General features: G+C 38.6%; 1 protein-coding gene across 6 annotated transcripts in view; it reads right to left on the reverse strand.

Moving 5' to 3' along the window:
* Positions 1–1008: 1008 nt before the first annotated feature.
* The window catches only part of daam2 (dishevelled associated activator of morphogenesis 2), a 101052-nt gene continuing 89643 nt past the window's right edge, over positions 1009–12417 (reverse strand). For all 6 annotated transcript variants that reach the window (XM_084393573.1, XM_084393571.1, XM_084393575.1 and 3 more), the window contains 9 exons: positions 12323–12407; positions 12108–12214; positions 10750–10838; positions 8951–9119; positions 8517–8624; positions 8365–8425; positions 7822–7953; positions 4460–4630; positions 1009–3090 (listed from right to left, as the gene is read on the reverse strand). In XM_084393573.1, coding sequence (XP_084249699.1) covers positions 2875–3090; positions 4460–4630; positions 7822–7953; positions 8365–8425; positions 8517–8624; positions 8951–9119; positions 10750–10838; positions 12108–12214; positions 12323–12407 — 1138 coding nt within the window. In that variant the 3' untranslated portion in view covers positions 1009–2874. The remainder of the gene's footprint in view (positions 3091–4459; positions 4631–7821; positions 7954–8364; positions 8426–8516; positions 8625–8950; positions 9120–10749; positions 10839–12107; positions 12215–12322; positions 12408–12417) is intronic.

Genomic DNA, 12417 nt, shown 5'->3' on the forward strand with positions numbered 1-12417 from the left:
AAAAAAACAATGGAACTTGGATTATTGGATGATAAATTTACACCTATTTACGAAGGCCTGATTTCTTAACTACAAAAATATACTTAAATTTTCATCTTTTTTTTTTTTATCAGCCTTTGGCTCCTCAGGTTTGTGGTGCAGGAAAAGTTTGTCCTACAAAAAAGTGCATCAAGCAACTATAGCTACATCTTTTCCTTTCTGTTTTGGACAATCAATGACCAAATATACATACATACATACATACAAAAAAAATAAAATAATAATAATACAAATAATAATACTGAAGATTTGAATACTCCGTGGATCCGGAAAGACAGAACACCAAGGTGTCTGCAAAACCAGTCCTCTCGTGAACAATAAAGACGTAAAGGAAATAAAATAGCCCAAAACACCCCGATATTAATTTGGCAAGGGGATCATCTTTTTTTAGATAAGTAATCAGATGTAAGATTATAAAATTGTCCAACAAAGCACATGCCTTAGTATTCATTTCGGTGCGCCCTGAACAGTAAATTGTGCAAACCCACATTCCTAATTGTGCGTGATCTCAAATGAATCGGCTCAAGCTTTAGGACTTTGCCGTAAGATCTCCATGGGGGAATCCTTAAGAAGTGCAATCAAACTAATTACAGTTAAGCTAACTGAAACGTTCAGATTTAAATAGGCAATAATTGTCTTTTTCTAAATGTCCTAGACAACCCTCTGTGCTCTTTTCACCTCAAACCAAAAAGATTTTAAGCACAACTGTTGTACAAATCATACGGACTCGTAATAAGTGATCAAGTCATTAGTCACAAAACATGTGACCTAAAAACAGATGGGACTGCAGTTTGGTATATAGGTACACCATTGACAAAATATACATAAATATACACCTTTCAATTATTAAATCTAAATAAGTACACATAATGAGCTGATGCAAGTGAGAAAAGAGAGAATGACAGCACTGGCCCTTTGTAATGGCACTTGCAAGCTTAGCGTTGAAACTTGTGTTGTTGTTTTTTTTTTGGACTGTTAATAAATTATCCCACTGGCTCAACGAAATATGGATATACCAAAGTCCATTCTCTCATACAGACACCCATCTTTGTTTCTTAAGCGGGGTCAGGGGGTTCAGAGCTGTACCCACAAAAATGGAAAATTAGCACCATTTGTGTCCATATTTAACCGTCTCTTAAAAGATCAACACAATCAACTTATACAGAACGCCCGCTGTGACCCCGTATGGGCCGATGACGGGAGGCCTGTCGCATGCTGTACTGAAAACAGTAGGATGCCTCTTGAGAAAAAAAAAAAAAAAAGCTTTCAATACATAATGACCATCTCAGTGGACAGATGTTTGCACTCCTTCACATCTGTGTCTGCATCCAAATCAGTGGCCTCTCGTCTGGTGTCTTTTCTCTGCCATGTCATGCCAACTACAAGGTCATTCTGTGTACATCTGCAACCTTTGTCCTGACTACAGCTACTTAATATACATGTTAAAAAAATATGCACAATATATAATAAACAAGAAAACCAAAGTGGGTTACATAATGTTGCCCTCGAGTTAAAAGGTCTAAGTCTGAAATTCAGTGGAACTCGCTGGAAAAAAGTTGGAGACAACTTTTTCTTTTCTTTTTTTTTTCAGACCTGGAAAATAGCAGTATGTGTACCTAGTGTTTCTTAACAAACATTTAGATATATGTGAGGCATCATTCTGTGTAATATAATCAAGGCCCAAAGGTTCAGTATGTTAACCTGAAAAAGACACATGGTGTACTTGCTCATTGCTAACCACTTCTTTAAACAAAAACCTCATTGTCCCTTCCTTCCAAAAAAAGAGCATTTTGGATAAAAGCTGCGGTTGTAGAGGACAGATAAGAGCATTTATGACCGATTCAAGGCCACAAAAGTATTCCAGTAACAACCTGATGGAGATGTATTATTGTGTTTCTTTGGTGTACCTTGAAGCGTAAAAAAAACAAAACAAAAAAAACGCTAAACACAAATAAACATGAAATATGAGAGTGGGTCTGCTTCTACATTTAAATACATAAATGCCATGACAATCCTATGGGCTCTTTTAACTGTTTGACACAATGTATGTAAAGGAGCTCGAATTTCTGCATTCATAATGTCATAGTTCTTCCGGTTTTGTATTATTCTCTGTGTCTCTCTGTAAGTGTTATTCTCTCGTCTGAATCTCCATCCAGGAGGTCCTCGGGATGCTGTTAATGTGTAGAGGCACTTGGGGAATGAGTATCCCAACCTGTAAGGCTGCATCCACAGTGTTACATTTCATACGTGGTAATCCCAACATCTAGCTTTGAACAATATTTCCTTTTTTATCTCCGTTTTCATGTTTAATAAGCACCAGCTGCATCCTTTAAATCAAAAAGCACAGTTGGATCCGAAGTTTAGAGTTACCAGATTTCCAAAAATGGGACTTTCTTTCAATCTCCCAAAGTTAGAGCAAGGGAACGGGCAGCTGAGAAAGGACAATAACCTTGGCTGGTTATAAGAATGAACAGAATGGACTCGACATGTGATCCTTCTTGTATTGTGAGACCTCGCAGCGCCAAACTGCTCTTCTTGAACTTGTTGGACATCAGGTTGTGCATTTGGCCACAAAAACCAATAGTAAGATGTCAGTTTGAGTGTACATGACAAGAAGGAAGACAGAGAAGCAGAAACAAGAGGAGAGAGATTGCAGGCTATCCTTCACATAGGTCCAGACTATTTTACAGTGAGCCTGTCCATCTTTGAGCTTGTCACTTATTACTGGTCTGAGCAAAATGTAAAATATAGGGCAGTGTACAACATTTCAGGAGAGTTCCCCGTCAGTCTGTGAATATAGGAAGTCTGGTCTCCTTTTGACTGTGTTCACTGGGGTCAATAGTTCACCTTGGTGACTGGTCTTTCACGCCCCCCTCCATCCACCAGCTGGTTGACAGAGCGCTTGCGGTTGCGTTTAAGTTTCGAGTCCTTGTCAAAGACTTCACCTGAGCGAAGCGCCGACACAAGATCATCGAACTCTCCCACCTCCTCTGACACACTGCCGCCCACGCTTTTCTTCACTCGTCTCTCTCGTTCCCGCTGGTCCTTCAGCTGGGATGGATAAATGAACAGAGACAATGTCAAATAGCTGTGATCATACAGGGTATCAGCACCATATTGTCTTTTAAGTGCATTTCAACACTAATCAGTGGATATCCTAATCATATGATAAGTGGTCAATCTCGAAAAATTTGCTATTGTAATATGGCAGAGCTGTTCTGAGGTGATTCATGGTCTCATGAGTGACTACTACAAATAAATCTGCATCTGGGTCCTGCTACCAATCACTCCAGGGCTTATCGACTACATCGCTGCTGTCATCACGTGTGGAATGGTTTCCCTCATACGGCATGTGTGAGAAATGTGTTTGTTGAAGTGCATGAGACTTCATGTACATGGTAAAAGTGACAAAGCTGTGCATTTTCATGTCCTAACAGTTATGATTTATTAGATAATGTAGATGGATTTGTGTGTTGTTTCACATGAGGCTGAAAATAGAGAAGTTAGGGGAAAGGAGAAAGAACCCTCATAATATGATGTTATTTAATTGCCGCAAATGTTTTAAGGTGTCATCATGACATGAAGGATATTATTGTACCATTAAAACATCCTAGCTTAAAATGAAAACAAAAAACATTTATTTAAACCAAGTTCCAAAAGCGGCTTGTTTGACACATTGGCTTTCACACATCCAGTTTAGACAGTGTTTGCATCTCTGCTCAACACTTGAATACGGATATTTTTATTAAAAAAAGCAACATTTTGAACAAAAATCTGAGACAATCGCTTTTTTCCGAAGAGTACAACATGCATAAGCAATGCTTTTATCATTTGTTTCTGCTTTTTTCCCCTAGTTTTGATCCAGAGATTCTGCACTCTTTCAGAAGATGCGTAATAGCGCCCCCTACCATATTACAGTGAAAACATGGCGTCAATTGCTGGGAAGCGTTGCCTCATAAATGACAGAAAATTCAGTCAATGGTGGGGAAAGAGTTAACAACGTCCTGGATTGTGTCAGAGGATTATATGTGTGATTGGAGCATTTTACTGCACATTGTTTTGTAGGGTTCACAAAGAAACTGTTGAAAGGTGAAGCAAGGGTAACTGTACTGGATGTGACAGTCATTGATACTTTTTTCTAGGCATTGACGTCAGCGATCCAGTGGCCGTTCACTGAGAAGCCTTAAAGATGACAGCCCCGTTTTTGTGCAAAAACCTTTACCAACAATATAAGTAAACCTTAAGGAACATAATATAATAAAAAAGGCTCAAGAAAATCAGCTGTTATAGATTAGAGGCTGCAAAGACAGAAGAGCCTCTTAGCTAGTGTGAAATTATCCAGATGAACTTTATCTCTGGATTCTGTAAACATCTCTGTGTGTATTTTGAGTATTGCTGTTTCAGTAAATGTGTATTGTACCATGGCCTCCATGCGTATTCTCCTCTCTTCCTCCTCCTTGCGTCGCTGCATGTTCTCCAGGTCGTGTCGGGCCTCGCTGAACGACTGCAGGAAGATGTCAAAGATTCCAAAGAACTCATCCGGCTGCATGCGACCTTCCTCCTCTCCAAAATGCTTCAGAGACTTGGAGAACTGGAGAGAAGAGGAAAGAGAGGAGAGTGATAACCTAATGAGGATAAGGGTGTACTTAGATATTGGATATTTTATTGTGTATACCATGCTTGAGAAGGTAGCTATTGGCTAAGGCTGGGTAATACACACTCTCAAAAAATCTGGGGCTACCCTTTCAAAAATGTACACATATACATATTAGTCCCTAACTGGTACATGTTAGTACCTTTTGAAAGGGTACCTCCCCAGTGACAGCTTTTGTACCATAGACATCTCTTAGACATCACTTAGTCATTTCATATACACCTCTTAAACATCTCCTAGACATCTCATATACATCTCCCAGACATCTCATGGACATATCATAGACATATCATAAACATCTCATGGACATCTCATGGACATATCATGGACATCTCCAAGACATCTCATGGACATTTCATAGACATCTCCAAGACATCTCCTAGACATCTCCTAGACATCTCATGGACATATCATAGACATATCATAAACATCTCATGGACATCTCATGGACATCTCATGGACATCTCATGGACATCTCATGGACATTTCATAGACATCTCCAAGACATCTCCTAGACATCTGCTAGACATCTCACGGACATATCATAGACATCTCATTGACATTTCATAGACATCTCATGGACATCTTTTAGACATCTCAAAGACATCTCTTAAACATCTCATAGACATCTCTTAAACATCTCATAGACATCTTATAGGCACTATACTCCACCATCCTACATATTCAATTCAATGTCAATGTCAATCCCTGCTACATTTGCCATCAAAACATACACATGGATGCCAAGACAGGGAGATAAATCCTGTTCACTGTGAGTGCCCAGAAATGAAAAAAATCATTGTATTGGGCCATAAGCTTGCAATGATTGTTCAGAACTGATATTCTGAATATTCCCAGATTCTATAGTCATTAGTACGCTTTAGAGTTTTGGAACAAACATTCCAAAGCTGTTTCGATCTTGACTTAATAAGTTACTGCCTGAGCTACATAACTGAATTGCACACAGATGCTGTGGCTGAACTTTTGTGGAGAACTAAATGTACATACCCAAAAAGGCTATCCACTTTTAGTGTGGTTTGGCATATCAAGGTGTCAAAGACCCTTGATCCAAAAGCCATTTGAAGATCTGTCTGCCAAGAGAGTATATACCAAGCCTTCATCCACAGTAGATTTGCCATGGGGAACTCATTAATCTCAGTTCTAACTGTCATCTCTCTCATTGTGATTCTGGCCAAGGTCTTTGTCTCCGTCTCCACAGCTCAATGAAGCCACTAATTATCTTACGAGAAGTGATACTCCATGTGAAGTCAAAACGAGTCAACCTTTATGGGGACAGTTAATGTTTAGTAATATTATTGATTTAACTGCACTGGCACTGAATGAGAAGTAAATTTGAACCGAACTGAGCTGGATAATGACACTAACTTTGCAACACTGACTGTTATTAAACTGAATTGAATCAAAATTGAACTGGATAGAGCTGAATAATGACACTGTTGGCTTCTGCAGAGCCGTTTTTAGCTCAATTGAACTTGTTTCATATTCATTGAACTTTGCAACTGACAGTTTTTGATCTGAATTGAGCAGAATTAATGACTCTATTAGAGCTGCTTTATGACTGAAATTTAATTAGTTTCATAATTTATAAATTTTACAACATTAAGACCTGCTTTGAAACAATCTGTTTAGTATAAAGCAATATATAAATAAATGTGACGACTTAACTTAATCGTGAAACTGAATCAATAATTCTGGTTTCCACCACTGAGCTTTTCTGATCTGCATCTGCAGACTGTGGAAAGAAACTTGTACACTGTAAAAAAAAAAAAAAACATCCCCAAGTAAAAATTGTCTAGTGACTGGTCACATCTAAATTTTTCAATTAGTCTGACGTATTATTTCTCATTGAGCCAATGTTAACAGACTATTGCAACAAGAATTGCACTTGGGCCAATTAAAAAATTTAGATGTGAACAGTCACTAGAAAATTTTGACTTGGAGAGGTTAGAATTTTTTTACAGTGTAGTAATAACTGCATGTACTGTACATTTCAAGCCTCAGGTGGTGATAGTCCCAACAACTCCTGCACAAGTTATCAGTGCAGAGATCTTCAGCATCTTAGTGTTGACAATACTCCTCCCTTGTTCTCAGCCGTAGTGTTTGTGTTAATTTTAACCCACCTCAGGGGACAGGATTTCTTACAGGAGACTGAATTCTGACCCTTGGAGTGAAGCAGGAAGAGGTAGATCTGTCTGGAAAGCACAGGGAGGCCTTTGTGTCCTCACAGCTCATAGAGCTTCAGGGTCAGCCATTTCTCATTAAGTCTCTCCAAACTTTTATGGCATTACTAAATAAATAACTTGGAAAATGGTGGAAAGGGTTAAAGCGACGGTTCAGTTATGGGGAATGGAGTTCGGAAGTCAGTCTGCCTAGTGACCAAAACACATCCCTACTCACACTTTTCCACCACCACAAAATAGATTGCTAACACACACTCACATCTTCAAAGTGTTCCCAATGGCTGTCAGAATGCTTCTCTTTTATGTACTTGAGAGTTGGGGACATACCATAGAGGGGGTGGGGATGAGACCAAGCCACATTTCAAAAGAAATAAATCTCCTCAAACCCCTGGAGAAAAAGCCCTGAGAAATTTAGGACCGGCTGCCGGGATTCCCCGGGATGTTTAAGTCATCATGCCGAGCCAGGAAGAGTATACAAAGCCTTCTCTTTTCTCTCAGTCGTTTTCTTTCTTTCTCTCTCACTCCCTGTTCCTTCATCCTTCTAAGATATCAGGCCCCGGTCCATGCACAGGGTTGGCAGGGCTCTAAACGATGGAGAAGGGGGCTGGGAAGGCCTGCTGGGCCCATCCTGAAAACGCCAAGCTCCACTCTACAATCCTCTCCTGTGACCCACTCAAAGACCCTGTTCTGCTCTCAACAATAACTCTGAGCTCATGTTGGAGAAAACATTTTCAGCCCTAGGCACTGAAGGAAAATCCAGGCCTTTTGTTTTCTCTCTCTCTCTCTCTGCCAAGGAACTCCTTTGTGCGATTGTATCTGACTAAAATGAATCCCTTTCTTTTGGAATGGAGATGAGGAAAAGCATTATTAGGTTGGATATTTAAGGTTGGAGGTTATTGTGACTGAATTATTAAGAGAAGATGTTACCTTATCTTTGGCTTCATTGAGCAGTTCCTCGAGTTCAGAGAAGCTGAAGCTAGCGACTGTGATGAAGTCACTGACCACCGGGACAAACTTGTCTCCCCGATCACACGCTTGGCTCTGCTGATATCGCAACTCCTGATGCAAACAGAAAAATTATTATATATATATCTTTTTCATTTTTTGCTCCTCTTAAATAAATTTTACTACAGAATGTTTGTTTTTACTGATAAACTGTCCTCCTGGGTAACTCCTACTTACTCAGTAGGCAATATTTTTTCATTGATTTCATTTTCAAATTATTTATTCCTAGTTTATTAAATATTAAGTAAAATACATATAAATGATAAATATATCAGCTTTATATCAGCCACCCTGCTCTCTAAGATATCAGCATCGGCAATCAAAAAAATCTATATCGGTCAAGAAGAAAAACATTAGGTAGATAATAATAAATGATTAAATAAAGAGTGTGTGAGCTATGTTTGAGGGGTGTCTCTGTGAGAATGTTTTTTAACTGTTCACAGGAATAAATGATGGATGCCTCACCGCCTCCAGAGCTTTCAGGCCGTTCCTGATGCTGAACACTTCCTTCTCCAGCTCAGCCAGACTGTGGGAAAGTAACAGTAAGATAAAAACTTGAACCATACACTGATCCACAAAACAGCCTAAGCACACCACAAACAATATATGGGACTCACTTGACTTTGGCAGCTTCTGGTACACTGAACAAGTCCTGTTGAATATTGAGGACGTCAGGGTAATTCTTCTCAAAGATCATGATCAGGTAATGCAACATGGTGATGTTCCTGTTGAAAATGCAAATAAAGCAATGAAATGAGAAACAAATATACCAGTGTTATTAATCCATTCACTTCAAATCTTCTTAATGCAATTTATTCTATCAAACTTATTTGAAAACAGAAATGCAATTAAATATTGTATTACAAAACAGGACAAGAAAAACCCCGCAGATATAATGCCTCATGTGACGTTATTTTTTTTTTAAACAATTCATTGAGTGAATTCAGTTCAGTAAAATGAATTGTCAAAGGTAACAGTGAAAAGGCCAAAAGATGCTTTGACTGAAAAAGTTGAACAAGCTAAAAATAGAACCTCTTCATTGACCTCTGACCTGTCTATACTTGACTTTGTGTCCACGATCTTGTTGAGGCTGGACACTTTGAAACCATATGCGTTGCCTCTCTGTCCTTTGTTCATGAAGTTCCCGAATGCCAGAACCACTTCCAGAACCTGTGTCAGACGCTTGCTTCTCATCACCTCACGCGACGCACACAGAATAGCTAGAAAAGAAATGAGGAAAATGTAACTGGTGTCTACATATTACTGAAACATATTGCTGAACACAAGAATATGGGTAACCAAACAGTTGATGGACCCCATTGACTTCCATATTATGAAAAAAAAAAAAAAAATGGGCCAATCACCTGTTTGGTTACTGACATTTTTCAAAATCTTCTCATTTGATTTGATTATGCTTTCAACTACCAATAAGAATGTAGTACCTTCAACTCATTTTACCACATGCAATTCCATTCCACAGAAAGTGCAGAAAATGTGGAATAAGTCAGCAGGTTTAGTCTGGGTCTAGTAATGAGCTGGATGACGGAATCATCTAAGATTCAATGCGATTCATTATACAAGATCAGAACCCAAAGTAATGAATCAAAATGAATCAACAAAGACGTTTTTGAAGAAAATCGAACTCTACCTCTTGCTTTTCTCAGTTCTGGTTTACACAACTGAATCCATATGCAGCCCAGTGTGAAATTATTGAACAATACTGGTACTAAACTGATGTTTAACCTCATTATGTTTTTGTGAGTGTGTGAACTAGTCTCAACTCCAGTTTTGCTTCACAATTCCCATCATAAAGCTGCATAACAGCAGTCGCTCCAGCGGGAACAAGAAAGAGCATGCAACTTTGATGCTTCTCCACAATTTTCCCGCCGCCAGTTTCCCACAAAAAAAAAAAAAAAAGTTTTCCCGGAGGATCTTAGCCAAAGTTAGACTTCCTTTGCCTGGATGTTAAAACATTCAAAATGCCTTCCTGTTGACACATTTTAATGTGCAAGGATGGGCCAGAGTGGTTGATTCGTTCTGTCTGTGTGGTTGGTGCCCAAACTCTCCTCTCTATAAAGCTTAATTAGACACTGCTATTAACTTAGTCTTGTTGCTTGTGTTTTGTAGACATGGCATGACATTTGTCAAGTCAGGGAAACTATGGGATTTTAGCATCCTTTATCTTTTCACTTTGAGGTTGTGTAAATCAGTATGAGTTAAAGTTTGTATTTGTCAATATTAGAGGTGAGTGTGTACTGATACATTTGAGGATAACCAATATGTCAAGTGATCTTTTCAGTAAATATCAATTCAGTTTAAATTTCGTTCATTGTATGGCTGTCAATCACAATATGGAATCCGTGAACATTTTTCAAAACATCTCCTGTGTTCCACAGAGAATGACGTGATGGCGGTTAAATGAGGACACCGTATTTGTTTTGGGGTGAACTGTCCCTTTAAGGATAGCTAAAAGAGAGAGGTCTTGAACCAAAATTTGGGCTGGCTTATGTTCATCCAAAGTACTTTGTAAGCACATGCACGCCACGACTCTTTCATGAAAAGCTTGAAACTCTTTGAAGAAAAAAAGCAGTGTTTATGAGAACGACTCTCCCCTCTCAACATGTGCCAGCTTTCCAAAACAGCCTCCGTGGAAACAGTGCTCTTTATTTGAACTGGAGATAAATTCAAGTAGAAGAGCCACACACTCACAAACACACCAGACCTGACTCATGCTCTCATATTCACTTCTCCCATATTTGCAGGATAGTTTCTGGCCTCTATCGCTTGAATGGGAGTCTGCGTTAATGTGCAAAGGAACACCTCCAGTGGCATCACACTAAACCTACCAACCTTCAACCTTGGGCTTTGTCTCCGCTAGACGCTCGGCAAACTTCTTTTTGAAGAAAAGAGACTGGAGCCTCTGTTGATAGTGGTCGATTCTGGTGGAGAGAAAATAGTCAGAATCATTCAGCTTCAGCCACTGGGGTGAATCCCATACAATGTCACATTTCATCCCAAAAAGGAAACATTCCCATTATTATCAATGGCATTTAATTTTATTACATTAAAGATCAAGTTTAAAAAAATTGCAATACAATGATAAATAATCATATTATTCTATAATAATAGCTTTTGTTTTTGCAATACGGTAATGAGACTTAGATTTGTGTCCACATTACAGTAAGGAGATATGGGGGTGGGGGTGGGGTGAGGTTCTTAACTCTTTCCTCGCCATTTAAAGACAGCTACATATATTAATGTTTGATGATCGCATTATTTTACATGTGCATATGCAATGCTTCTATCACTTGTTTTTGCTCCTTATTTGCCTGCGTTTTGATCTGAACATTCCGTACAATTTTTTTGTACCTGTTCCCTATCCTATAATAGTGAAAACATGGATTGCCAGAAAATTCCATCAATGGCAGGGAAAGAGTTAATGTCATGACAAAAAAATCGTAAACACATTATATTAAAAATAAAAACTATCCTGTTATGTATGTACTAAGTATGTAAGTCCAAGTTACCTTAATTTATGTAGGAAACATTTATACGACTTTGCAGGTTGTTGCTTTGCAAAATGGTAGAATCGTTTATACAAGTACACATGCTGTTCAATCATGGCTGCATTCATGTACTTGCGTAAAGTATGTGTGTGTGGCCTTATTCATTTTTTTCTGGATTTGCATGTTGCATATATTTTCTGATAAATGATCCATCTCCCATGGTATGATGCATACCTGTCAACCCTCCCGGTTTTCCCAGGATTCTCCCGTATTTTACCTTGCTATCCCGCTATCATCCCGTTTAAATATTTTCCCGTATTTCTCCCGTATTTTTAATCTTTCTCTAAAAAAAATAAATAAATTAAAAAAAAATAAAAAAAAATAAAAAAATCCCACTGGGCGCAAACCAGTTAAGCAGAAATCCCGCCATGCAGCTAATTTCATTGGTTAAGGTTACAATGACGGGTAGGTTTAGGGATCAGTGTTTGGTGTAGGCGCCGCTGAATGGTTTGGAGGACCCCCCCCCCCAACCCAACTTGGGTTGTTGCCTGCTTTGTCATTTATGCAATTCAATAATAAATCTTCTGATAAAGAACTTTCATTTGCATTATTCTTCTTCACACTTCTTTTTTTTTTTTTTTTTTTTTTAATCATGCATCATTGTGCTCATTTATCATCTAAGCTTCAATTATTTAGCAGTACCTGCTCATCTCAAACAGGAAGCGGTCGGCCCGGGCCATTCGCTCAAGCTCATGTTTGTGCTCCTCCAGAAGGTCAGTATCACTTTTCTCAGGAATAAACTTCAGCAGCTGTGAATGTTTAATACATTTACACATACAGAGTGTTTACTCACAAGCATTAAATGTACTAATCAAAAAAATGATTTTTTTTTATGACAAATGCAACAAAGCACTCACCTGTTCTAACATGTCTTTAGCCAGCTCTTCCCTCTCATCCATCTCTAGAATGGCTCTTTTTATCTCTTCATTGCTCATTTTTAACCTGTATGAAC

Source organism: Rutilus rutilus, assembly GCF_951802725.1.
Source record: "Rutilus rutilus genome assembly, chromosome: 21".
NCBI lineage: Eukaryota > Metazoa > Chordata > Actinopteri > Cypriniformes > Leuciscidae > Rutilus > Rutilus rutilus.